The sequence below is a fragment of the Lissotriton helveticus genome, chromosome 6 (assembly GCF_964261635.1).
Source record: "Lissotriton helveticus chromosome 6, aLisHel1.1, whole genome shotgun sequence".
Lineage (NCBI taxonomy): Eukaryota > Metazoa > Chordata > Amphibia > Caudata > Salamandridae > Lissotriton > Lissotriton helveticus.
In genome coordinates, this window is record NC_136067.1 from 1,258,995,397 (window position 1) to 1,259,021,350 (window position 25,954).

Genomic DNA, 25,954 nt, shown 5'->3' on the forward strand with positions numbered 1-25,954 from the left:
GTCTCAACAGTCTCCATTCCTTTAACTTTTCCCTTTTCCTTATCTTTTTCTTTGATGCCGGCAAATAATGCGGGTATTTTCTTTCCACTCTGACCACCCTTTGACTTAACTCCAGCAGAGGCGGGTTCCTGAACTTTACTCGAGACAGAATTAATATTGCAGCTTTGTACAGTCTTTCCCCTCACCTGTACAGCCGCTCCAGAGTTTTCCACCGCCTCTGCAGCACCCTCCTCCTGTCAGCGGTGCTTGCCGCGAGAGCCCTTCGGCGGCATCGTGGCAGACTGCAGAGGCTTCAGTAAGCAAGCAGGTAACCGCCTCCAGGTGTGCCGCGCGTCTAACGCGAACAAAGCCCAGAGACTCCGCCGAGCCTGCCGAGTCCAGCCCGCTCCGCTGCGAAGAAACACACCGACAACCACAGCGGCATCCAAAATCCCAGAATCGGTTCAAAGAGATTAGCCGCCAAACAAAATCCACGTTTAGCATCCACCACCAGCAAGAAAACTCCCTCCGCCACTCCTCTACCCCATCCGAGGACTCGCAAACCGGGTCCGGCAGGAGAGGTCCGCTCAGGCGTCCACAGTGGTCGCCATCTTGCCTCGAAAATAATCATTTTGAACCAGTGTCCAATACTGATGAATCTAAAATAGAAAAATAAACTTGTGTGACCTACTCTTGATGACCCTTGTGCATCACTAACATATCAACGTTTGTGGTCTTCAGTCCTTAAATCTCATTATGCCCTCTATTTTGTTCACACACATCCATTACCTTGTATGGGCCTCAGTGCCATCCGTGTTCCTTTTTTGGCCTCTACTGGTCTACTTGCCTCTTGTGCTAGAACCAAGATGCAGCATTCCTGTTATGCACACACTCCCTTTTGATGTACCTCAAGGTTTCCTACTTTCTGGAATGCTGTGTGAGCCTCAGGTTAGCCTGTGGTTGCACACCCAGTATGCTTTGTGTCTCTGATCTCAAATGTTTCTCCGCGAGAACTAGGATGGCGGCTATGGAACCTCAAGAGTGTATTCAGGCTCATGGTTTATGGTTTACTTCCGCCCTCAGTAGTTCTTTGTCAGGACTGATCAGTAATCCCATTATAACCTATGTGATTTATAATTTGGCAGATGAGATATCCGTCACCGTTGTGTCGTAGTAACCTGTCTGCCGAGATCTAAATCAGGCACTAAAACTCTTGTCTACAAATCACTACCAGTTTAAATTAGTTGGATCTCATCTATAGTGCATCTTCAAGTTTACATATTGGCAGGAAAGATTCAGAGTGAAGTTATTTCCTATTGAAGTTCCTCGTATTTGATGGTATATATTGTCTGGGCACTAGAAACCATGTTTGCAGTTAATTTCATTTTTGCACTTTCAATAATAAACATTATAGGAGTGATGTAATCCTAATTTGCTTTCTCTAAATGCCTCTTGATTACTTGTATAGATGCCTTAACGCTTACTCAGAATCTCTATATTTGGATGAAAAAATAAGTCCATTTAGTGCATCTTTGATGCACTGGAGATAGGACAGCATTGTCTTACATACTGGTCTTAAAAAGCATTCACAGAACTTTGACACTGGTTCTAAGGTGGACCCAATCCCAGCCCCAGTGGATGTGCCAAGAGGAGGTTGTCTAACCTTTTGTATTTCTGGCAGTGTATAAAAATGTGGTCTTCTAAGAGGATTCTTCATTAGGAAGTCTCCTACCTGTTTGGTGATCCAGCATTCACTTCTGACTCTGTTACCATGGATTTTATATATCTAATGATATTAGTAGGATTGTGATTTCTTTTTTTGTAACTCTGCTCATCAGCAAGGAGTAGGAAGCATTCCGCCTGCTATGCTTCCTTAGTTTATATCACAATATCTCGCCTTTGCTGGTTTTCTAAACAATGTAATTATTTGTTTGTTTCTCAAGGGCTCGCCTTTCTTCATTGGATATACTTTTAGGATTAAATATTTTTATTGAGCATGTCAAGACAGGATGGACACAATACAGCCATATAAAGTCACTCACCACGCCGACGAGCGACGTGCAAAACAAAGCATTGAATGGGGGTACGGTACCGTACTCAGCTACCAGGGGCAGTTATACACAGCAAGCCGCCTACAACCCAGTTTGGGCCGGCCGCGTTGAAAAACAGGGCGAACTGCAAACTTGACTGGGCATATCAACCTGCTCCCACCCGGTGGAAAAACAAGGGTAAGAAACTGCGACTCGCTGCTCGCCGTGCCCCAGTCCGAATCGCCACACCCCGTCTCTAGAAGCTGCATAGTTCGGCAGGTGCATCCTTGTCTGTGACATACAATTGAACAACCCACCCCGCACGGGACCCCAACAACCTCTCCCACGGAAAAAACCCAACCCTCTTCCCCTCCACCGCACCCCGACCCCGGAACAACCCCAACAATTCACCACCTTCCCTCCGCTCCCATCCCCAGGTGGTCCATGGTCCTTTCGTCAGCCCTTCTCCTGCACCTCTGCTACTTTCGGGCGGGTCCCACCTGTATCCCTGCCTGTTCTGTATCGGTTAGCCGCAGCAGTCTCAGATACCTCGGGCATGTTACTTCCACAAATTCTGACGACAAGAGGGACAGGAATGGTTTCCAAAGCTCTGTGTACTTGGCTCCCTCACCTGCCTTAACTAGGGAGAGCCGTTACATACCCAGGACTGTCCAGAGGCGGTGGAGCCAGCCCTGGCGCGTAGGGATCTGCGCCGACCGCCAGTGCGCCAAGATATTCTGCATCGCTGACCCCAGCGCAATGGCTATCAAGCGGCCCCTCCTAGACCTCAGTGGATAAGTCAAAGCATTAGGCAGCCCCAGAATGACATACGCCGGGAAGCGGGGAATGTCCGTATCGAAGTGGGCATCTACATCGCTCAAGACCTGACGCCAGTAGTCCTGCAAAAACTTGCAATCCCAAAGGATGTGCGTTAATGCCCCCAGCTGACCACAGCCCCGCCAACATAGCGGACCCTTACTACTATCCATCTCATAGAGGCGCTCCGGAGTGTAATACCAATAGGTCGCCACTTTCGCCTCAGGTGGGAGTAGTTGATGTCCACCGTGGCCTGAAGAGAAGGAGCCAAACTAATCCCGAGGTACGGGACCGCCTCCTTTGCCCATTGTAGAGGAAACTTGTCTTGTAATGCTGCGCGCGTGCCCGGATCTAAGGAAATGTCTAACGCTTCCGACTTCGTCATGTTGACTTTGAAGCCTGATACTCGACCAAACTTAAGCAAGTCGTCAAAGCATGCCGGTAGGGATCTACGGGGTTCAGCGAGGGATAGGAGAACGTCATCAGCGTACAGGCTAATCGTGTGTAGGTCTCCTCCGAATTTGATCCCCCTGACCTCCGGATCCATGCGGATCAACTGCGCCAACGGCTCCATATAGAGCGCGAACAGCAGGGGAGATAATGGGCACCCCTGCCGAGTGCCCCGTTCGATCTTGAAACGCGGCGAGGAGCAACCGTTCACTCGTACCGTGGCCGAGGGGTATTTATAGCAGTTCAATACCCTGGTCCTAAATTTCGGACCCATACCTGCCCCAACCAGGACCTTCTCTAGGTAGGGCCAATGCACCCGGTCGAATGCCTTCTCGGCGTCTATGGCCAGCAGCATATATTCCCCCTGTGTTCTAGAGGCTTTTTCCAATAGGTGGAGGGCCCTCTTGGTGTTATCGGAGGTCTGGCGCTCCGGTATGAATCCGGACTGGTCCGGATCGATCAGCCCCCCCATGTACGGGGCCAACCTAGCAGCAAGGATCCCCGTGTAGAGCTTGAGGTCCACATTTAGAAGGGAAATGGGTCGAAACGCTCCACAATCCCCGTGGTCCTTACCTGGCTTAGGTATAACCGCGATGGAGGACTCAAGTAGGTCTCCAGAGATCGACCCTTCCTCCGCGAAGGAGGTAAAGAGCTTGGAAAGCAGTGGGGCAAGCTGTACGCAGAAGGTCTTATAGAAACTCGCCGGGAAGCCATCCGGGCCAGGCGCCTTGCCCAGCTTGAGCCGGGAGATAGCCGAAATAACCTCCTCCGGACGGATGTCGGTCTCCAGACTGTCGATCTGGTCCTGGGTCAGCGTCGGCAGTGGGATCGACGCCAAGAAGTCCAGTTCCGCCTCAGGGTCAGACGGGCCGGCCACATAGAGCTCCGTGTAGTAGTCACGAAAGGCCTCGGCTATTGCTCGATCCTCCGTGACAGGTAGACCGTCTCTTCCCCGCAGCTCCCTAACCTCCCGGTTCTGTGTAACTGTGTGCAGCCTGTGCGCCAGGAGGCGCCCACACCTGTCACCACCAGTGTAGTGACGTGTCTCGGAGCCGCCACACTCTATCAGCCCGTGGTGTCGGCCTTCGTTATGGGTTCCGTCCCGCTGTCGGTGGTCTGGTCCATCTTCTTCAGTGCCGGGGCCCCCACGTCCCTCTGTGGGGGGGGCTGTGTTTTCGCGAATAACTTTCACTGTTTTACCCCTGGGAGGCCTGGCTGACGACATCCCGTCGTTCCGGTGTCTTTGCCGTGGATGTGATGATCTCCGCTTGCGTCCCCCTTGAGTGTGAATCTGTACTGTGACGTCGAATGGGCGCTGGCTCGCCACGGACCGGCGCAGCCTCGCCCGTGTCCCCTGCAAGGGTGCCCTCGGTGCAAGTGGGCCCGTGTGCGGCCTGTCACAGGCTCGTGCTTAAGTGTTCCGATATGGGCCGGGTCCCTGGTCCCGCATGTAGGGGCCCCTCTCCCTTGAAGACTCAGCCGCCACCTCCTGTGACCTTGAAAGTCTCCTCCTGTGCTGCGGCGCCTCCACCCCTTAAGCCCGGGACACCTCCTGTCATTGTGCCGGGGCGGGCGCCTCACTGCGCAAGGAAAGACAGTCTGCCCCGGCAGGGCCCGAGTCCGTGGCCCCACCCGCTGCTGCCCGTCAGGGGCCCTCAATGACGGCCTCTGCCAGGGGAGGCACAGTCTGCCAGGCTTGTATCAAGGGTGCAACACTCTGGGGGATCACGCCGCCATCGGGCCGATATGCCCGCCGAGGGGGTCCTCCGCTCCAGGCCTCCACTCACACCCCCACTCGGGACTCACCGCTCGGCCGCCTGCGATTCCCGGGGCCAGTCCCCACCGGAGGCTCTGCCACTTGTGTTACGCCTCAGTCTCCATCCGGGCCCCGCGGCGTCCAAGCGCTGTTCCGCTGTCTGTTGGGCCAAGTACTCTGCTCCGCCGTCCGCCCGGAAGCCTCTGTTGCCGTTGTGGGTCCTTGTGGTGGCACCCGAAGCTCGCGGGAGGCACCCGCCGCTGACCACGCTGGTTCGCCGCCGAAGGGGGTGCGCTGCTCGGCCCCGTCTTCCACTCCAAGGCGGCCTCGCTACCAGGCTGGAGGGGGGAGGGGGCGCCTCGCGTCTCCGGCTCCGCTGCGATCTCGCGCCGCCTCGACCCGCGCCTCTGCCGCTTCCACCGGGTCTGTCCTGCTCTACGAACAGTTCCGACAGCCCAAAGCCCCTGACTGAGGGCGCAAAGGTGTCGGAACCGGTGCTATTACAGGGCCGTTGGCAGGAGCTGAGGCGAGACACGTCCGCTCACTCCGCCATCTTGGCCACGCCCCTCGGATATACTTTTAAGGGCATGTGTAGGTTGTGATTCAGTTGTTTGGTAAGTCTTTAGGTGCTCATTGTTCAAATTTGACCCCCTACGGAGGAATGGTATGTTTGGGTGGCTGAAAAGAAGATTTCTTTTTTAAAGCCTGTGTTGAGTATAGTGCAATTTGCTTTTTTCTTTATCAGTTTGGCCATCAAAAAAGAACCTCAATCTGAATTACTCTAAAATTTCAAAACATGTGGTGAGAGTCATGTCTGAGGGTAGGCGCAATTCTGATACCTCTGTTGAGGATCCTTTTATTTAGCTCTACAAGTTCTGTGTAAGTTCATTTTCCTACTAGGTCTGAACCTGACTGATGCTTGCCCGATGATCCATTACTTGCTTGTTGTTCATTGCATTTCCACAGCCATTATACTTGACTGTCAAAACATTGTCCTGAGTTTAGCTTTATCCACATACTATTATTTGAACCTTGTTTTGTTAATCAGTATTTGCCCTTGTTAAGTCTGTTTCTTCAGCAGTGGTGTAATCCGGTTTGCTTCTATGCTTTCAGAAAACAGCACCAAAACTGATTGCCAAGACAAATTGCCAATATGAAATTGAATGGGTAACAGAGTATGCCTGTCACAGAGATTATCTGCAAACTAATCAATGTGTTCTAACCAGCAACCAGCACGACATCTCGATAGATCTCTCTCCACTACGAGGTAAATTCCTTCTAATATGTGCTAGTCTTATGAAAAAAGATGGTACTTTTTGTATGATTGATATCAGAAGTGTTGTAGTTAAATGAAGACTTTACTAGAAGAACATCCTGATCTGCTTAAAGATAACGTGATCCATATTGTGAAGGTGTCCTTTTTCCATACACCCAAGCTAAACAATGAACAATTAAATTAGAAGATCTTGTTTTATTGTTCGTTGTTTGGGTTGGGTGTTGCTCCATGAAGTAGTTTTCCTTTTTGAGTTATCAGTACCACAAGAAAAATGATACTAACTGAGCAGGTTTCTACTTCATTAAATAGAAAATAAGTTTAACAATCCTGTGTGTCAGGTAAAACGGCCTCTGGATTTCACATATATTTATACTGCTTGATATCTGTAGGAGTGAGAATTGTTATTGTTAATTGATATTTATATACCGCTAAATCACCGTCAGGTCTCTTAGCGCTAGGGAGGGAGTCGGCTTAGCTGCATAGACGACAACCGGAATCAAACGTGGAACAAAGTTAAACTGTGCTTAGGCCCTCCCTGAACAGGATTGTTTTGAGTGGTTTCCTGATTCATTCGAAGATATCCATCAATGGTTTATTTCCCAATTCAAGGTTTCTTTTATTTGACTGCTACATTCAAGCTTGGCTGTATTATGTGTGTGGGTGTGTGTGTGTGTGTGGGTGTGTGTGTGGGTGTGTGTGTGGGTGTGTGTGTGGGTGTGTGTGTGTGTGTGGGTGTGGGTGTGTGTGTGTGTGGGTGTGTGGGTGTGTGTGTGTGTGTGTGTGTGTGTGGAAAAATACTTTTTTAGTAAAGTGCATAGAGGACTGAGTTGGAGGCTACCCTGATGCCAGTGAGCAAAGTAGGGATTGTAAATGATATAAAGGATTCACAGCAACCTATCCTCTGGCAACTTCGAGTGATACCCCATCTTCTGTTACCAATATTCCTGGTTAGGGGTGGTTTTTATTTGCCTTCGACAACAATTTCTGTTTGTGTTCCTGAGTCACCAAATAGTGGAGGTTGCACCTTTTGTATCTACTAGGATTCGCTCTACAGAGATGACCTACTGGCGGCACCGGAAACAATCTAGTGTGAACTGTTGAAAGGCAACAGCAGAAACCCTCTATTCCTTTTCTCAAGAAATTTGGAATTGTGTTTTCTATCTGGGTAATCTAGAGGTGGAAAAAAGTAAAATGCAAACAAAAAGGAATAGTTTTCAAACTTGATATAGTTTTGGAGCTTTTTATTTTCTTTGTTTGATATGTTATTGCACAAGTGATTTCTTAGCAATTTGTTTTAAAAATCTCTTTGGGTTTGATTTGGAAGTAGGGCAGTTTATATATAGTCCAGAGGATATGTCTAACAGAACCTGTTGGCTAGCTGAGCTGTCAATAACCGTGCCACAGATTGACCTGAATTCCTGAGATGATTGAAGCAAACATACCCTTTTGCACCTAGAGTCTAACCAAATAGCAGCACTATGTCATGGTAAATTTTATAGTTAGACACGAGGTAAGCATAAGATGTTGTTACTCCAGTGCTGAAATTACGACAAAGACTAGACCCCTGCACTGAGAAGAAGCTGCTGTTGGCATTGCTGAAGTTGGGAAGAGGATTCTTATAAGTGCTGAACAATCAATAACATTATGTTCGAGGCATGTGGGCTGCTAAATTCATATCTATAGCATAGATCGCCGCCTAGTGTTGGGTCCGGATGATTGCACGTTGTTGTCCTGGGCATCAACTCCAACCCCAGATTGTTTTTTTCCGCCATTGGGTTCGGATGTGATTTCGACATCTCCTGTTCGGAATCGATATAAAAAACTTTTCCAAGGCCAGAAGGCCTTCTTTTACCCCGTCGGTATTGTTCGCGTTCGGTCTCGTGTATACTCCAACTCGTCGAGTCGGATATCTGAGGAGTCGGGTGACTCTTCGGTCATCGAGGCCCAGTCGACGCAGCAAGACTTTCGACGGCATGGAACGGAGTCCGTTCAAGAACTGTCCCGTGTGTGGTTCGAAGTACCCACACATCGACGTGCACCCTGTGTGCAACAAGTGCTTGTCGCCGGACCACGACGAGGCCAGCTGTATGGCCTGTTCAAGATTTAGATCGAAGAAGACGATCAATCTTTGGCGCGTGGCGCGCCTCGAGGCCCAGCGGTCGGCCCCGGCACCGGACGACATCTTCGAAAACCCAGAAGCGGACGAGCTAGAGCATCGCCTGCAAATTTCACCTAAATCGGCGGAGGTCGAGCACGACTACGGAGCAGACGTCGAATGCCAAGACCTAGAGGAAAACGTCGATGAGGTAGGGGACGACGAAGAAGCATGTGGGGCCATGGAAGATATCTCGGAGGAAGAGCTATGCCCGGTTCATACTTTTACAATGGCTCAGGTCACGGGATCGCCACTCGGCCTTACCCACGACCTTACACCTCGATCCACGGCCCCGCCTTCCGGCCCGGTTACGGACACCTCAGCGGAGCCGCCATTAACTAAATCGAAACCGAAACTAACAACATCGGTGTCGACGAAAACAAAGATGGACTACGTGCAATCGAAACCAAAGACGTCTGCTCCGCCATCGACGCCGTCGTCTTCGGAGGCCTCCAAGCCTTAAAAGACTATCGACCAGGCAAAGGTGCCGAAAGTGGTCAAGGAACACAGCTCGAAGAAAGTCGTCGAGCCGGTATCCGGTAAGGTGGTCGACTCGAAGTCAAAGAAGACTATCGAGCCAACAGCGGGCAAGGCTACCGATCCAAAAGCCAAGAAGGCCGTCGAGACAAAGTCGGCAAAGGGCACCGAGCCGAAGTCTGGAGTCCCGACGACAAAGGCAAAGGCTGTTGATCCGAAACTGTCGGCGTCGACGCCTGTGACCGTGGGAGCTGATCGTGGCGCTTCAGTCGGCGCCGCGCCTGCGCCTCAAGCGGCAAAACCAAAGTCAACGACGCTTGGATCTTCCCCTGGAGGTGGACCGAGGTCATCGGTCGGGTCGACGAAACCATCCGCTTCCTTTACGAAGCAGGTCTCGGACTCCCTCAACCGGATACGGGACAAGGAGTCGGCGTCGGAGCCGAAAACACCTTCAGCACCTAAGCCGTTGCCCCCACCGAAGAAGACTTCGATGCCGATCCTCTACACTCTACCGCCTAAGGTGGCGCCGAAGGCCTTTTCACCACGGATGGTGACCAAGGACTCTGCAGTGTCGACGCAAATTCACCCGAGTGGAAGTTTAAGTCCTCGACAACCTGAGCTAGAAGAGCAGTCGAAGCATTTCATCGACGCCGACACTGGAAAACTCACGCTCTACAAGAGGAAAATCACATCCCAGCCCCTGGAATCGTTTGTGATTCCTCTGAAGCGGAAGAGACCAGCACCAGAGGCACCAGTACTGGTTGAGCACCTTCTCCCACACCCTAGGAGGAGTGCAACCCCTTCACCCACTTGCTCAGATGGGGGTGAGGGTGAGCAAGATGAGGAGTATAGTTTTCCTGCAAACACAGACCCTGATGAGCAACAGGACTCGTGGATGGACACTGGTGATCAAGGGGACCAGCAGGCTGTCCATGACCCTCAGGTTTATAGTGTGAAAACGTCTCCCACTGAAGACTCTGCGGCATTTAATGCCTTGATTGAAAGGGCAGCTATGAACCATAAGGTGGAAATGCATGCTGACCCTGTGGAAGTTGACTTTCTATTTGACACTTTCTCTGCTGCAGAAAAAAACTGTGAAAACTCTTCCTATGCTAAAAGGGGTCCTGAAGCATGCCACAGACATTTTCAAGGAACCCACCAGAGCAAGGGTTGTCAACCCCAGGATAGAGAAGAAATACAGGGCCGCACCTGGGGACCCAACTTACATACGGGGCCAGTTGCCCTTAGACTCTTTGGTGGTCTCTAATGCCCGCAAGAGGGCAAATTCTCAAACAACGGGTGAAGCTCCTCCCCCGGACAAAGAGTCAAAAGTGCTGGAGGCATCTGGGAAGAGGGTGGCAGCTCAGGCAGCCAACATATGGCGCATCTCAAACACGCAAGCTCTGTTGGCCAGATACGATAGGGCACATTATGACACCCTAGAACAACTGTTGCAACACCTTCCAGACCAGTTTAAAGAGGGAGCGGAGATGCTTATACAAGAGGGCAAGCTCATCTCCAACGCTGCGATAAAATGTGCGCTCGACGTTGCGGACACGGCAGCGAGAGCAATCAACACTAGCGTGATGTTAAGGCGTCAAGCATGGCTCCGCATCTCAGGGTTCAAGCCAGAGATCCAGACTACTATCCTAAACCAGCCAGTTAATCCAGACAGGTTATTTGGCCCAGAGGTTGACACCACCCTCGAAAAAATCAAAAAAGATACTGAGACAGCCAAATCCATGGGTGCTCTACAGTCTCAGCAATTCAGAGGGAACACTTTTCGTCGCTCAGGCAACCGATGTGTTACCAGAGGACACTTGGCACAGCAGACGCCATTCAATAAAGGTGGGGCTCAATCCTCGTACCCCAAGCAGGGTAGAGGAGGTTACCGTGGAAACAGCGCCAAGGGCAGAGGCAGAGGCAACAACAACTCCCATTCCTCTGCCACCAACAAACAGTGACACCCTGTCACTGCCGCCCCGACCATCCAACACCTGTCGGGGGGGAGACTCCAGCAGTTCCTGCCAGTTTGGAAGTCCATCACCACAGACAGGTGGGTAAGGAAACGTATCCAGTACGGCTATTGTTTGGAGTGAACGTCCACTCCACCCAACATACCACCAAAGCACCGTCCTATGTCAGCAGAGCATTTGCACTTATTGCAGCAGGAGGTACTCGTCATGCTGCAAAAAGGCGCAATAGAGCTCGTGCCAGTGGAGGAAGAAGGCACAGGGGTGTATTCCCTGTACTTCTTAATCCCGAAGAAGGACGGCTCACTCAGACCCATTCTGGACCTCAGGCCTCTGAACCAGTACATTCTTTCGGAACACTTCCACATGTTGACACTGCAGCAGGTTCTTCCATTGCTAAACCAGGAAGACTTCCTAGCAACCTTGGACCTCAAGGATGCTTACTTTCACATACCACTCCATCCTTCCCACAGAAAATACCTCAGGTTCACCATCCAAAACAGACATTACCAATTCAAGGTCCTACCCTTCGGAGTGACCACTGCCCCCAGAGTGTTCACGAAATGTCTGGCGACAGTGGCGGCGCACCTCAGGAGACAGAACATACATGTCTATCCTTACCTGGACGACTGGCTCGTGCAGGCCAAGTCTGCACTACAGTGCGCCGCAGACATGTCCCACACCATTCACCTCCTTCACAGTCTGGGATTTTCTCTAAACTATCCAAAGTCGCACCTTCAGCCAGCCCACGTGCGGCACTATTTGGGCGCGACGATAAATACTCTGGCTGCCACAGCTCAGCCAAACCCAGCGAGAGTCGACAACATCCAGTCGCTCATCCAGAGGTTCAGACCGCAACACTCCCTTCCAGCGAGAGTGTTCATGCAGTTGATAGGCATGATGGCCTCCTGCATCTTCATAGTCCCGCACGCACGGTTGCATATGCGTCCGCTCCAGGAGTGCTTGGCACATCAGTGGACTCAGGCTCAAGGACAGTTGAAAGACCTAGTGTTGGTGACCGGTCGGGCATACACCTCTCTGCATTGGTGGACTCCACACAACCTTTGCAAGGGCCGACCGTTCCAAGAGCCTGTGCACAAACTGTCCTGACGACGGACGCATCTCTCCAAGGATGGGGAGCTCATGTGCTCCACTACACAGTGCAGGGGCTATGGACAACACAGCAAAAGAGGATGCACATCAACTACCTAGAACTGATGGCAATCTTCATGGCACTCAAGTCCTTCAAAGTACATCTGTGCAACAAAGTCGTGTTGATCCGGACGGACAACATGACGGCCATGTACTACATCCAAAAGCAGGGAGGTACACACTCTCCACAGTTGTCTCATCTGGCTCCGAGCATGTGGAAGTGGGCCATTCAGAGGAACATCTTCCTCATGGCGGAACACCTCCCGGGCGTAGACAATCAGATGGCGGATCTGCTCAGCAGGTACAGCCACCAGATGCACGAGTGGGAGTTACATCCATCAGTACTCCGCCCGTACTTTCAGCAGTGGGGTCATCCAGAGATAGACCTCTTTGCCACAAGGGAAAACGCAAAATGCCAAAGCTTTGCCGCCAGGTTCCCTCACCCACAGTCGCAGGGGAATGCGATATGGATGAACTGGTCAGGCAAATTTGCGTACGCTTTTCCCCCAGCACCTCTCATCCAGCTGGTGGCAAGAAAGCTAAAGCAACACTCGATGACGCTCATCCTGGTTGCTCCCACGTGGGCACGCCAACCATGGTACACCACGTTTCTAGAGCTCTCCGTGGTACCGCATCAAAGGCTGCGCCTCACACCCAGGCTTTTGACGCAGAACCATGGCGACATTCAGCATCCAGATCCGCAACAGCTAAATCTGGCGATCTGGCTCCTGAGGTCTTAGAGTTTGGCTACCTTAATTTGCCTCCCGAATGCATGGACATCATACGGGAGGCAAGAAAGCCCACTACCAGAGCCTGCTATGCAGCAAAATGGAAGCGGTTTGTTATCTACTGTACAGAACACAATATCAACCCACTAGATGCATCCATCCCTAACATCATCTGCTATTTGTTACATCTTTACAAATGCAATCTAGCATACGCTTCCATTCGGATACACTTATCCGCCATAGCGGCTTAGCTTCCAAACAGGCAGCATCTCTCTGTTTTCAGAGTGCCTGCCATTAAAGCCTTCCTAGAAGGGTTGAAACGGGTCATCCCTCCCAGGACCCCGCCAGCTCCTGTCTGGAACCTTAATGTGGTCCTCACCAGGTTGATGGGCCCACCTTTTGAGCCTCTACATTCCTGTGAGATTCAATTCTTGACATGGAAAGTGGCTTTTCTCATTGCCATCACGTCTCTTAGGCGTGTTAGTGAGCTACAGGCGCTCACGATACAAGAGCCATTTATCCAAATTCATTCAAACAGGGTGGTGCTCCGCACAAACCCCAAGTTCCTTCCTAAGGTGGTGTCGCAGTTTCATGTCAATCAAACCATCGAACTGCCCGCATTCTTTCCAAACCCTGACACTGTGGCAGAAAGAATGCTCCATACGCTTGACGTCAAAAGGGAGTTAATGTACTACATTGACAGAACAAAAGATTTTAGAAAAACACAACAGCTCTTTGTTGCCTTCTCAGCACAGCACAAGGTCAACCCCATTTCCAAAGCAGGAATAGCCAGGTGGATCGTTAAGTGTATTCAGATTTGCTATCAGAAAGCTAAGCGCACTTTAACGGTCCCCCCCAGGGCACACTCCACACGCAAGTTGGGTGCCTCCATGGCATTCCTCGGTAACATTCCTTTGGAAGACATTTGTAGAGCAGCCACATGGTCTACACCACATACATTTACTAAACATTACTGTGTAGATGTGCATTCCAAACAGCAGGCAGCTGTAGGACAGGCTGTTCTTAAAACACTCTTTCAAACTTCTGCAGCTGGCACGGGCGGCCGCCGTTAATGGAGGGACTGCTATGTATTCTATGCTATAGATATGAATTTAGCAGCCCACATGCCTCGAACTGAATATGCTACTTACCAGTATGCATCTGTTCTTGGCATGTAGGGCTGCTAACATTCATATCGCCCGCCCTCCTCCCCGGCGCCCATAGCGGCTGCAGACTTTTCTTGCATTCAATCATTAGCATGGACACCGCTTACGCTATTACACTCCATCTTTGCCACAATGGCTAAAAACAATCTGGGGATGGAGTCGATGCCCATGCGCACTGTAGTCCAGGGGAGGAGCCACCTATCTCGTGATACTTCGAAGACTCTTCCAGGACAACAACGTGCAATCATCCGGACCCAACACTAGGCGGCGATCTATGCTATAGATATGAATGTTAGCAGCCCTACATGCCAAGAACAGATGCATACTGGTAAGTAGCATATTCATTTTGCTTTACACTTGGCTTAAGATGAGATCAGCTGTGGGATTGTTCGGTGCAGCAAATCTTTTAAAATATTTTTGACAGTGTTTTAACTGAGGCCTTAGGAATGGACCGCTCCTTAGCTCTTCCAGCCTTTCATTCACTTATGGGGAGAGATACCACATAAAAGTTTGGAGGAAGAGGCAAAATAATAACTTGCTGGATAACTTGGAATAATTACCCAGAAGTGACTCCGGCCTTTTTTACCCTTACCAGCTCAATTACATGACGAGAAACATTAGCCTGTATAGATGCTATTGAGGTTCATCATCATTCTTTTGGACAGCTGCAGGCAAGAAATACGTGTCAAGTGTGACTAAGGTCAGTCTTGAGGTGTTTGCACAGAAAAACGTAAATTTAAATACAATCTTCATACTCTGATGGCCTTCAATAGCATGTGCTTAGTGTAGCTACCACATGGGACATATTTGGGACCCAGCCCTTGAGAAATCACCTCAGCTTCCAGACTTAAATATTTTAGTTAAATCACAGATAGAGAGGTTTCACCTTGACAACTGCAGTGGATCCCTCCAACCACCTGCCTGTGCTAAATCATGAAAATTGCTTCAGCACTGTTTTCGCCTTGCGAAAGCAGCGCATGCGCTGCTCTCGCAATGGAGAGGACCTTTTGTAATCGATTCTCCCAAAGCCTTAGATGCACGCCAAGAATGGACAAAGATGCTGCTCTCGCCCTTTGTCCAAACCTAACCGCATGTGCGTGAATGTAAGGACAGAGGACAGTCCGCCACCATCTTGCGTGCTTTCACTTTAAACACAGTGGTACAAAAGGGGGTGGTGATGGACGGAGCATCTGAACCAATCAAACACTCACACCCAGTCAACAGATCTGGGTTTAATCCATCACCGTTCTTTAGCCCACTCTGCCACCCCAGTTCAGACATGGCCATATGCAAATCAGTCTGACCCTGTGCCTCATGGTCAAGTGATAAACATAACAGCCAGGAGAGATGGCGCGGAGCGGCAATCTGGAAGCTGGGCTTCTGAGTGTGTGGTGAGCACTCTTAATCTGTCCGAAGCCGGTCCTTTGTTTTAATTGCTGTGTGTGCGCCGGGAGCACGGGTTGGAGCTGCCATGGAGACCGCTTCTAGGCCGAGGCTTCGGAACTGGGTTGAATGGTGACATGGTGCCTGGCAGCACCTTGGAGTGCAAGGGGGCTGGGGCGTGACTCGGCACAAGTGCCCGAGGGGAGGGCAAGGATCCCACACTGTGGCAGTCACAAACAGCAGGATACAAAGACTTTAATGAGGGAGATCGCTGCACACACTCACAGGACAGAAACAACTAGACAGCACGTCGAGTCAGCACGATTTGCTTTGTCGAAATGCATTTTAGCACTAGTCATGTTGCGGCGTTCAAGCACTGCAAATTGTGCTCAGTATATTAACCATGGAAGAGTGGCAGTTGCCAGCCGTAAGGTTACAGCAGTGGAATCAGAAATGGATGGGGATGGATTGTCAGTTATTTTCCTCCCGTTTCATGAGGATGTGCCCCTGCTGGTTCCCTTCACCAGTCAGGCCACCCAAATACAGTCGCAGTAAATGGCAGCCTCCTACCCCAAGCAGAGAAGGAGAGGACGTTGGATCTGTGATTGGATTGACGACAGGAAAGCTATCCTGTGATTGGGTATGGGTATTAGGTAATTGGCCAGCTTCTCGCACCTTCTGATTGGTGTGCTGTGTATATGTTGGAGAAAGTTTTCTAAACCAGGGAGGTCGGCCGGGCTGGCGCGCAGTGCACGCGCATGGCAGCGTGTTTTCACTTTAAACTGTGTTTAAAGTGAAAGCACGCCGTGTTTAAAGTGAAGCGGTACAAAAGGGGCAGTACAAAAGGGGGTGGTGATGAACGGAGCATCTGAACCAATCAAACACTCACACCCAGTCAAAAGATCTGAGTTTGATCCATCACCGTTCTTTAGCCCACTCTGCCACCCCAGTTCAGACATGGCTATATGCAAATCAGTCTGACCCTGTGCCTCATGGGAACAGTCCAGCCCGAACTGCCAAGCCATGCCTTCCCTGGACCGGAAACAAGCTTCCGAGGACCGGTTTCTGGCATTCCAGCCGTCTTCAGCCCGGCTTGCTTGAATCCAGCGCAAAGTGAGCAAGGGACTCACGTCTGAGCATACCCTGCCACACTTATGGCGGCCAAAAGCGGTACAAAAGGGGGTGGTGATGGACGGAGCATCTGTAATACCTTGTCAGGCTGTCCAGTGATAAGCATGCAAGATCCCTATGCGTGTATGAACATTCGTTTAAGCTACCATACAAAAGTAATACTGTCACCCAAAAGAATGATCAATAAAGTTTAAAGTGTGACATACACTAGTTTTTTTTTCTCTACCAGTTCACTTACTGCAGAATCACGACTAGTGCATTGTGCCCCGATCCCTAAGAAACACTGCAATCTCGCCTTTCGAGTCGCGGTCACCTGACTAAGAACCGCGTGCTCTGATAGGCTAGCGCTGATCAAATCGCACGACACCCTTTAAAATACACGGAAGTGCGACTCGCACTATCCTCGGGATGTCGTACGGTTTGGATAGGTATCCTACGGGCCACTGCCTACTGACAAGTAAGTCCTTTTTTTAACGACAAAATAATGCTCGAGCATACTTATAAACGCTCGAAAAATCTGTCTTTCTGTTCACAGAACGCTCTTAGGCGGCCCCCGACTGACATCCATGGGGTACGTTTTCTAATAGAAACTAGTAAGTCCGCTGTTGAGTGTGCTCAATAATCATACCTGCAAATACATTAGTGAAGGATACCTCGGCCACCTCGCCCTATTTTTGCATGATTGTGTTCAAGTCAAGCAAGCTTTATTCGACGATTGTCATAAAAGCATATTCCATATATATATAAAAGCACATGTATAAAATTCAGTAGATAAAACCAGATTAAAATCCAGATTATAAAAATTCATAAAAATTCATAAAATACATAAATAAAATCTTTCCATTAACAATACAAATATGGGAACTATTATTATACTATAATTAACAAGGATACTTGGCCTACGAGGTTACCTAATATATTATGCTTTCAGCAGTCGGGCTCTAATCGTCCATGCCCAACCTAGGAATTTCGCCACCGCTATATACACAAACGTATTGGGACTGGTGCAAATAATTCTAACTGCAATCATTCCTCTCCTCGTTCCCAATAACCTACACATCGGTCGTAACCACTTTCGGCGCGGCGCCGCATACATTGGGCACTCAAACAGAAGATGGCCAATGGTTTCAGGAACAACCGAGCAAGCCGGACAAGCCACCTTGCCCCCACTAGTCCATCTATTAGAGAATGCCCTTACCGGTAGGCTTCCCACTCTTTGCTGAAAGTAGAGCTTGCAGTCAAGGGGCTTCGTGATGACATCCCAAAATTCCTCAAGTTTGGGACAATCTTTGATTTCTAAAAATAAACCAACCAGAGAGTGTGAAGGGGTGGTACTGGAGACCTTTGTGGCCACCAAGTTCCAGTAAAAGTTCTAAGTACCTTCTTTGGTGGGAACCTGGCGTGCAATGGATCTTCCCACAATTCCCCTAGACCTAAATCATTTAAAAGATTCCGGATATGTCCCAACCATTTAATTTTCCGGGAACTGTCACTTTTAACTACGTCCAGCAGCCCCCTGGTATATGTATCCAGTTCAGGTGTAGTCCAAATCCGCCGCCAATATAGGATTGGGCGCAAGGATGCAATTAGAGCTATTGGTGTTATGCCCAGGTCATAAAATAGGGGATTCAGTGGAGTGCTCTGGGGTAACCTGATTAGTTTTCTAAGAAATGTATTTTCGGACACAGTCATCCCCTTTAGTTTTTCGTTTTCCCACATTTCCACACCATACAGAGTAGAACTAACTACCTTGCCATTATAAACTGATAACACCGGAGGTATTGGCCTAGTCAAAGACCTGGAGTGCTCTAAGCTCAATGCTCCTGAGAGCCGACGATGCTTCAGGGTGGCCAAATCAATCTTCTGTCTCCAGGATAAATCCTGTTGGATGCAGACACCCAGATAACTAAATGCCTGTACCCTCTCAAGTGGCCCGTTACTCATATATACAGTACCCCTATTGGCATTGGGCGCATTAAAAGACATGTACTTAGATTTAAGAACATTAACTTCCAAACCACGAGCGACACAGAAGTCCTCGAAAGTTAACAAAGCCTTCTGTAACCCGCTCGGGGTTTTTGATACTATGAGACAATCGTCTGCAAACATTAATATAGGGATTTTAGCTCCAGCAAGAATGGGTGCATCCACATTAGAACCAATTAAAATTTTAGCAACATCATTTATATATAAAGAAAATAACGTTGGAGCCAGGACACAACCTTGGCGCACGCCTGTTTCAACTGGGAACTGAGATGTGACATTACCAGGACTACCCCACCTAATCTGGGCAAAATTCTCCTGGTGGAGCTTTCTAATTAAAGACAAGATTTCCCCTGGCATACCCATGTCATTAAGCACTTTCCACAACATTTGGCGAGGGACCAAGTCAAATGCTGCCCTTAAATCTATAAAAGCAGCATAAAGGCTGCCGTTACCAATTAGCACGGTCTTCCAGTATTTGATTGTGTGCACATATGTCTGTTGACGTTATGCGCACATTGACTGAATATAGTCAAATAGCGCCCGTAAAAATCACTACGTTGTACGCTAGACACCCACTAATTGAATGTGATCACATAGTGGGGCATGTACAATAACTCCAAAAAAACACCCAGCTGAGTCACGCGTGGCACATCAAATGGTGTGACAGAGCATGCACTTTTGAATGTATTTTTTGCATGATAGATTGAAAAACCACGGAGACATTCAGCATATAGCATGGAACAAGATACTGTACCACAACTGAAAAACCTTTGCACCCTCATTATGCTTTGTTTTATTGTTTCAGATTACGCTTACATGGAAGTTCGTAATAAAGCTAAACCGGAAGTACACGGTCTAGCACACTGGTGAGTCAGGGACGGTTGCACCCTAGCGCGTGCAGACCCCCCGGCTCATTTCTCTTGGTCCTGACAAAAACCGACAATTCTCACACGGTTGAAACATGTTGACCACCTTTTCACTCCGAATCTGATACTCCTTGGTCAATTTACACCAATAGTAGTATCCCACTTGTTTTTATTAGTGTTATACTGACTCCACTTCAAAGTTTGTAGGGAGGACACGTATTACACTTTTTAATCTTCACCACTTCACTTATTTCACAAAAAAACCAGCTCCGCTGCAGTTGCAGGTGTTATAGCACACCTGAGTAGCACTCGGGTGGACCCCGATGATGAATCATGTCACCGACCAGGTCGGTGAGTGAGGGGTTTATTAAAAAAGAAAGAACTTTCTTTTCTCGCAATCCTCGTTCTCCGTGCTAGGGTGTCCTGTCCTGGGAACACTCCTTCTATTTTGTTATTATTAAATTGACTTGGGGACTAAGGAGTGAAACCCCTTCTCAGAAAAACCCTCACTCTTTGTTTTTTTACGTACAGCATCTCACACCTTCAGATTGGTGTGCTGTGTATATGTTGGAGAAAGTTTTCTAAACCAGGGAGGTCGGCCGGGCTAGCGCGCAGTGCATGCGTACGCGCATGGGGCGTGCTTTCACTTTAAACTGCGTTTAAAGTGAAAGCACGCAAGATGGCGGTGGACTGTCCTTACATGCACGCGCATGCTGTTAGGTTTGAACAAATGGCGAGAGCAGCCATCTTTGTCCATCCCTACGCGTGCATGTAAGGCTTTGGGCTAATCGATTACAAAAGGTCCTCTCCATGGCGAGAGCAGCGCATGCTTCTTTTGCCAGGCGAGACCTAAAAAGGATGCACGTTGCTTTGCAAATGTGGAAAGACTGATTTACCCTGCAATGCTCTTTGTTTATGTGATGTCTGTGAACAAGTTGATTTTTAATTTCATAAATCTATTTTAACATTTTTGGGAGAAACAATGTTTTTTACACCTAATCGATTTCTTTACTTAAAACAAAAATAAATCTTACCAGAGACCGACGAGAAACCAGCATTGGCAAAGCCGATAGATCTCGCCAATGCTCGAGCTATTGACTTTGTCAGTATGAATATCTTTTAGCCATGTTATCTAGCAGCACATCTGCTGAAAGTTACTGAAGACCCAGAATCACAGGATGTTCTCCCCCTATGTTGAGTTTACTGTCCTGCCCCTCCTAACACAAAAAAACACTATGACGCTGCCTGCACTGGCTGCATCATAGCACATTTCTTCAGTGACTTTCAGCCATGCTGAACAGTAGATGTGCTGCTAGATAACATGGCTAAAAGACTTTCGAATTGACAATTCGAATAGCTTGGGCATTGCTGAGATTTATTGGCTTTGCTAATGCTGGTTCGTCTTTGATGGAGTTCTTGCTGAACAAATTTGGAAGTGATGGTGAGAAACATATGATGAGCTTTGAAGTGAAGCAAGGATGTGGTGTAGCAGCCTCAGCTGCCCACAGGGGAACCAGGTTTGAATCTAGTGGTCGGCTGAACAATTTGTGATTCAGTGCAAATCACTTACACTGCCCCCTGCCTACGACAATGAATATCCTTGTCTAATGTAACTGGTGAGCACTTTAAATGCTCCAATACCATTAGCTTGTGTTAGCGCTATGGCAAGATGGAGGACGGAACAAGCCCTCCAATACCATTGGATCGTGCCAAAAAAATGAATAAAAGGAGCAACGACGAGGGAGGTAGTGGGGGACAGATTAAGCAGGGAAGCAGGAAAGGGTGGGGAAATGGGCAAGCAACAATGGGAGAAAGTAGAAGGAAGCACTCAATATTATCTGCTTTTGTTCGTGCTATGGTAAGACGTAGGACAGAGCGTGCACTTCAATACCATCAGATAGTGAAAAAAAAATAATCAAGTGCTGTTCGTGTTTTAACACATGCGTTTTAGTAGTATTTGTGTATGTGTACAAGGGAGAGAGCCTGAAAACAGAAGTACTTCTATGGAGTGCTTGAATACAAAGAAAAAAATAGCTCCACAAACCGAGAGCAGTGTAAGGAGACATGTACTTGGTCCATATGCTATGGGAGGGCCAAACAAAAAAAGAGGGCAAAACAGCCGTATGCCATGACAAATGGCATCACAGAAAAAGATGCTGAAGTTTACCAATGTTAGGAGATGGGCGGCCTTAAAGCCCACAGATGGACACAACACGTCTCTTAGAGACCCTGAATGTGCGGTCTAGCCGAGCGGTAAAAAGGAAGAGAAATGAACTGTTTTCCAAAGTTAACTTGGTTTCCATTTTGTGAAATCATTGCATATAAGATACATTACTAACAATAGCAAATTTCTTTAATTTTTGATCTTAAGATTTCGTTTAACTTTGCAGCATAGTTAGATAATGGGCTGCTTGTGTAAAATGTAATGTTTTTTTCTTGTTTTTTTGAAGTTCTCAGCAAAGAAAATGAAAAGAAATTACAGAAATAGAAACAATGTGTGCTCTCACCAAGAGCAGGCAGTACAAGCAAAAAAAAAAAAAGTAAAGAAAGAGTTGCACAACATTGGGCATGTGAGGCGATCTGTGGGCAAGTCGCTTCCCAGGAGAGAGGAAACAGGAAGCACTGACAAATAATGCCTTCATAACTGACTTCGTACTCCCCCATACATCAACATCAGCCTGGTCTTTCTCCAAGTTCAATCCAGTTCCGCCCCATATTGGCCTACCAGACCTACAATAGCTACCACACCCTGTGGATCTGCAGAATTATCCTTCACTAAGGTCAGAAAAGGGTTCCATATTTTGTCAGAGCTCAATTTAGTATCCCTCACAGTTGCTTTAAAGCTCTCCACAGCCTAAATATCCCAGCACACAACAATTGCATAGTAGAGATTTCCGGGCCCTTCCAATAAACGGCAATCACCAGGCTTGACGCCACCAAACAATGAGGTATCAATTTACTGGAAGGTGGGGTTGAGTAGGTAAAGACCCTGCTCTTCTGGGGCCCCTTAGAGTGCCTGAAGAGAATGGGGAGTGAGCATGATCTGCAGGATTTTGGAAATTTGGTGGTACATATGCTTCCCAAATTCATAAACTACCAGACACTCCCACCATATGTGAAAATATCTGCCTCGAGTATCGCACTGCCGCCAACAGCTATCGCTTCTTCCAATTAAGTGGGACAAGCTGGCTGAAGTAAGATAGCAGCGTAGGAGCAGTTTGTAGGCGTTCTCCGTGTATTGAATAGCCATGGAGTAATTAGCTGTCTTCTGCCAAATCATGTTCCAGACCACTCATTAATCTCAATATTCAGGTCCATTGCCCATTTTATAATATAGCCTGTCTTGGTCACATCTAAAGGGCGTTCTAGCACTTTGTAAAAAAACTAAATCGGCTTATTCACTCAAATATCTTCCATTAGGTGTGTCTCCTGTGTACCTCCCTAGAGTGTGACAGTCTGGCGGGCCCAGTGGAGCAACTGTGTTACTCTATAAATTGGTATAATGTAATGAAAAGTTGGTTGAGCACTGATCTCTAATCTCAGGTATTCCATCAACGTACAATTCCCTAAGAGTAAGATCCATCTCTCATACGAGCCTTTTGTCTCCAGTTGTGGAGGGTGGACAGGATGGAGGACAATAGTGTGCCAATAGACAAAAAGCTATGGAGGGGCAACCACAGCAGATGTTGAAGGCTATTCAGCATAACAGCTGTTCTAGTTGGACCCAGAGTTTAAAAGAAGCAGAGATCCAGTCTAATGCTGGGACAAGTGGGGCAGCCTTAATATACCTGGCAGTATGTGGAAATCCGAACCCTCCCTCCCATGAACAACGGTACAAAACTGCCTTAGCCACACTGGGAGGTTTGTCATACCACTGAAAGGACCATAGCTTTCTTTGGATCAATGCAAAACCGTCTTTAGTATCTGAAGTGGGAGAACCCTAACCACGTAAAGACAATGTGGGAGGAAATTCATTTTAATGCAGTTGACTCTACCAATCCACGAGATCTCAAGTCGGCCCCATCTACTGAGGTCTTTGAAGAGAACGTCCAAAGTTGTGGGATATTGAAAAGAAAAACACTGGAAGAGACCCTCCAAATGGACATCCCCCCCAAGTAGTGAAAATCGGTTGCGGCTCAAGTGAAACACCTGGACTCAACCAGTTGTTATAAAGAAGACTAAACCGGATCGACCCCCATGCGACTGATTTTTTTTGTAGTTCATTTGGACTCCAGAAGCCTCTCTAAACCTGCTAAGCGCGGTTTAGTGTGCAACCAGAGAAGCAGTAGGATTGGTAAGAAAACAAAGCGTATCATCTGCAAACATAGTAATCTTCAACTGGTTCCTGCCACAGCGAGTCCTCGTATGTTAGGATTCACCTGAATCAGCTGGTATAAGAGGGTTTTGACAAACGCGGCTTGTTCAATAGCCTTAATTGCATGTTGGGTGTTATCCCCTGTCTGGGGGAAGCGGCAATATGAAAACAGGCAAGATTCCAGCCAATCGGTTCGCTAAATTCTTGGTAAATATCTTAACGCCCCCATTTAGTAGTGCAGTTATTCTGTATGACCCCCATTGATCTGGGGTTTGGATGGTTTCATTATCATAGATACGGTAGATTCCATCATGGTTGGCGTGACCGATACAGTATCTAAGAAAGAATTAAAGACCATAGTCAAATGAGGAACCAGCAACTCCCTGAAGGACTTATAAAAAAAAGTTAGGGAACCCGTCCGGTTCAGAGGCCTTATTATTCGGAAAGGATTGAAAAGTACACCTCACTTCCCCTTCCATAATGTGGGAGTCCAGCTCATCTCTAACCTCGTCGGGAACATCTGGAAAGTGGAGAAATGGCAAATAACGTCTTGTTGAACAGAGTCTAAAGCCTCGCCTCCTCTATATAGTTCCTTTTAAAAAGAAACCAAGGCATCACAGACCTCTTATCGAAGGACAAATAGGAGCCATCCTCAGTTGTGATGATACCTTTTAATATAGTTCGTCGCCCGGGCATGCCTAATCCTGTATGCAAACAGTTTATTGGCCTTGTTTCCCTTCTCATAGTACAATTGTTTGGTTTCCAATAGCTTATAAGACTCTTCTTTGTTCATCAGAGCCTCCAACTCCCCCTTTGCAGTTTCCCATAGACAAGGCGTGAGGCAGTTTGTTTATGTTCCCTCTTCAACTTGAGGAGAGCATCCTCTAGTTCTGCTAGTCGGAGGTTGCGAAAATAGAACAAAGCAGTGGTGTGTGCTGTAAACTCGTCCTGTATCGCTGCTTTAGCAGCATCCCAAACTTTGGGGCAAGAAAGATCCTCAGTCAGGTTCTCAGCAAAGTAGCATTCAAGCACTTCCTTGATATTGGAAAGGAAAACCGGATTGCAGAAAGCGATCAAATTCATTTTTGACCGTGGATATGATCGCGATCATGGCGACAGTCAAAAGCGATAATATAACCGGAGTGTGAAACTTGAGACCCGATAGTCACGCTATCTACTCTAGGCAAGAGGGTGGCCAAAACCAAAAATAAATCAATACAAGAATTAGATTTGTGTATGTTCGAGAAGTACAAATGGTCCCAATCATGAGTATGAAGATGATGCTGAACATCCACTAAATTCAAATCTGTAATACTCTGGGTCTAAGACTACGGAGGATGGGACGCTTCCCATGAGGAAGTTGTACGATCCACGGTTGGCTGTAAGGTCGCGTTGTCGTCTCCACCCAAAATCATTTAATGTACGGAGGCAGTGGGCACATCCGGGAACAGAGCAGACTAGAAGGGCACCTTGTGGTCATTGGGACCATACATGAAAGCAATGGAATAAGGGGTGATCTCATTTGAGATGCAGATCACCCATTCTCTTCTCTTTATCCCTATGTGTGGAGGTCACCTTCAACTGTATACATGTCCTAATAAGAATCTCAACCTGTTTTGTCTTAGTGGAAGCAGAAGAATGGAGCTGACTGGGAAAATGTGTGAATCGAGCCTGGAGACATTTCTTGCCAGCAGGTAGGACTCTTGAAGCAAGACCACATACACACTGCTGAGGGAGAGCCAGCAAACTAGCACTTTACACTTACTAAGGCCCTGGACCTTGAGGGACCAAAAACATAATGGCAGGTCAACTGCCATGATATTCATAAGGCCAAAAAGAAGGCGGTGAGCAGACACCCACCCGGGACCACCCTGTACAACCTAAACTTTGATCGCCTGCCCAGGTGAGATCAACACAATAAACAATATAACAATATACATCAAAACAATGCCAAAAACCATAAACAACATCAGCTTCGGAACCAACTGAAGCTCGTTCTTGCCCTCCTCCCCCCTCCATAACAAACCCCTAAAACCAGCAACACCAAACGTAAAAGGAAAATTAAAAGCACAGCAAACTACTAAAAAATATATGCAAAAACCAGAATCGAGCTTCCTCAACGTAACCCCACTGGAGAGGCATCCTGTGCCAATGAAGAAAAAAGTGAGAAGGGGGCTAACTCCTAGTAGTATCTGGTCCTCCTACCCACCCATTCTGAAGAGAAAAAAATAAAACCTGCAATAATGGGCAGCAGATTAATACGCTGGTTTGCATAAATAAGAGGGATGGGGAAAGTGAGGTGGACGGGGTGGGGC

The 25,954-nt window shown here is 48.1% G+C and overlaps 1 protein-coding gene and 1 pseudogene across 1 annotated transcript in view; both read left to right on the forward strand.

The window, feature by feature from the left end:
- The window catches only part of IGF2R (insulin like growth factor 2 receptor), a 1,933,894-nt gene that overhangs the window by 282,299 nt on the left and 1,625,641 nt on the right, over positions 1 to 25,954 (forward strand). Inside the window, exon 8 of the mRNA XM_078648980.1 lies at positions 6,145 to 6,298. Coding sequence (XP_078505106.1) covers positions 6,145 to 6,298 — 154 coding nt within the window. The remainder of the gene's footprint in view (positions 1 to 6,144; positions 6,299 to 25,954) is intronic.
- On the forward strand, positions 9,430 to 25,337 carry LOC144761373 (uncharacterized; annotated as a pseudogene).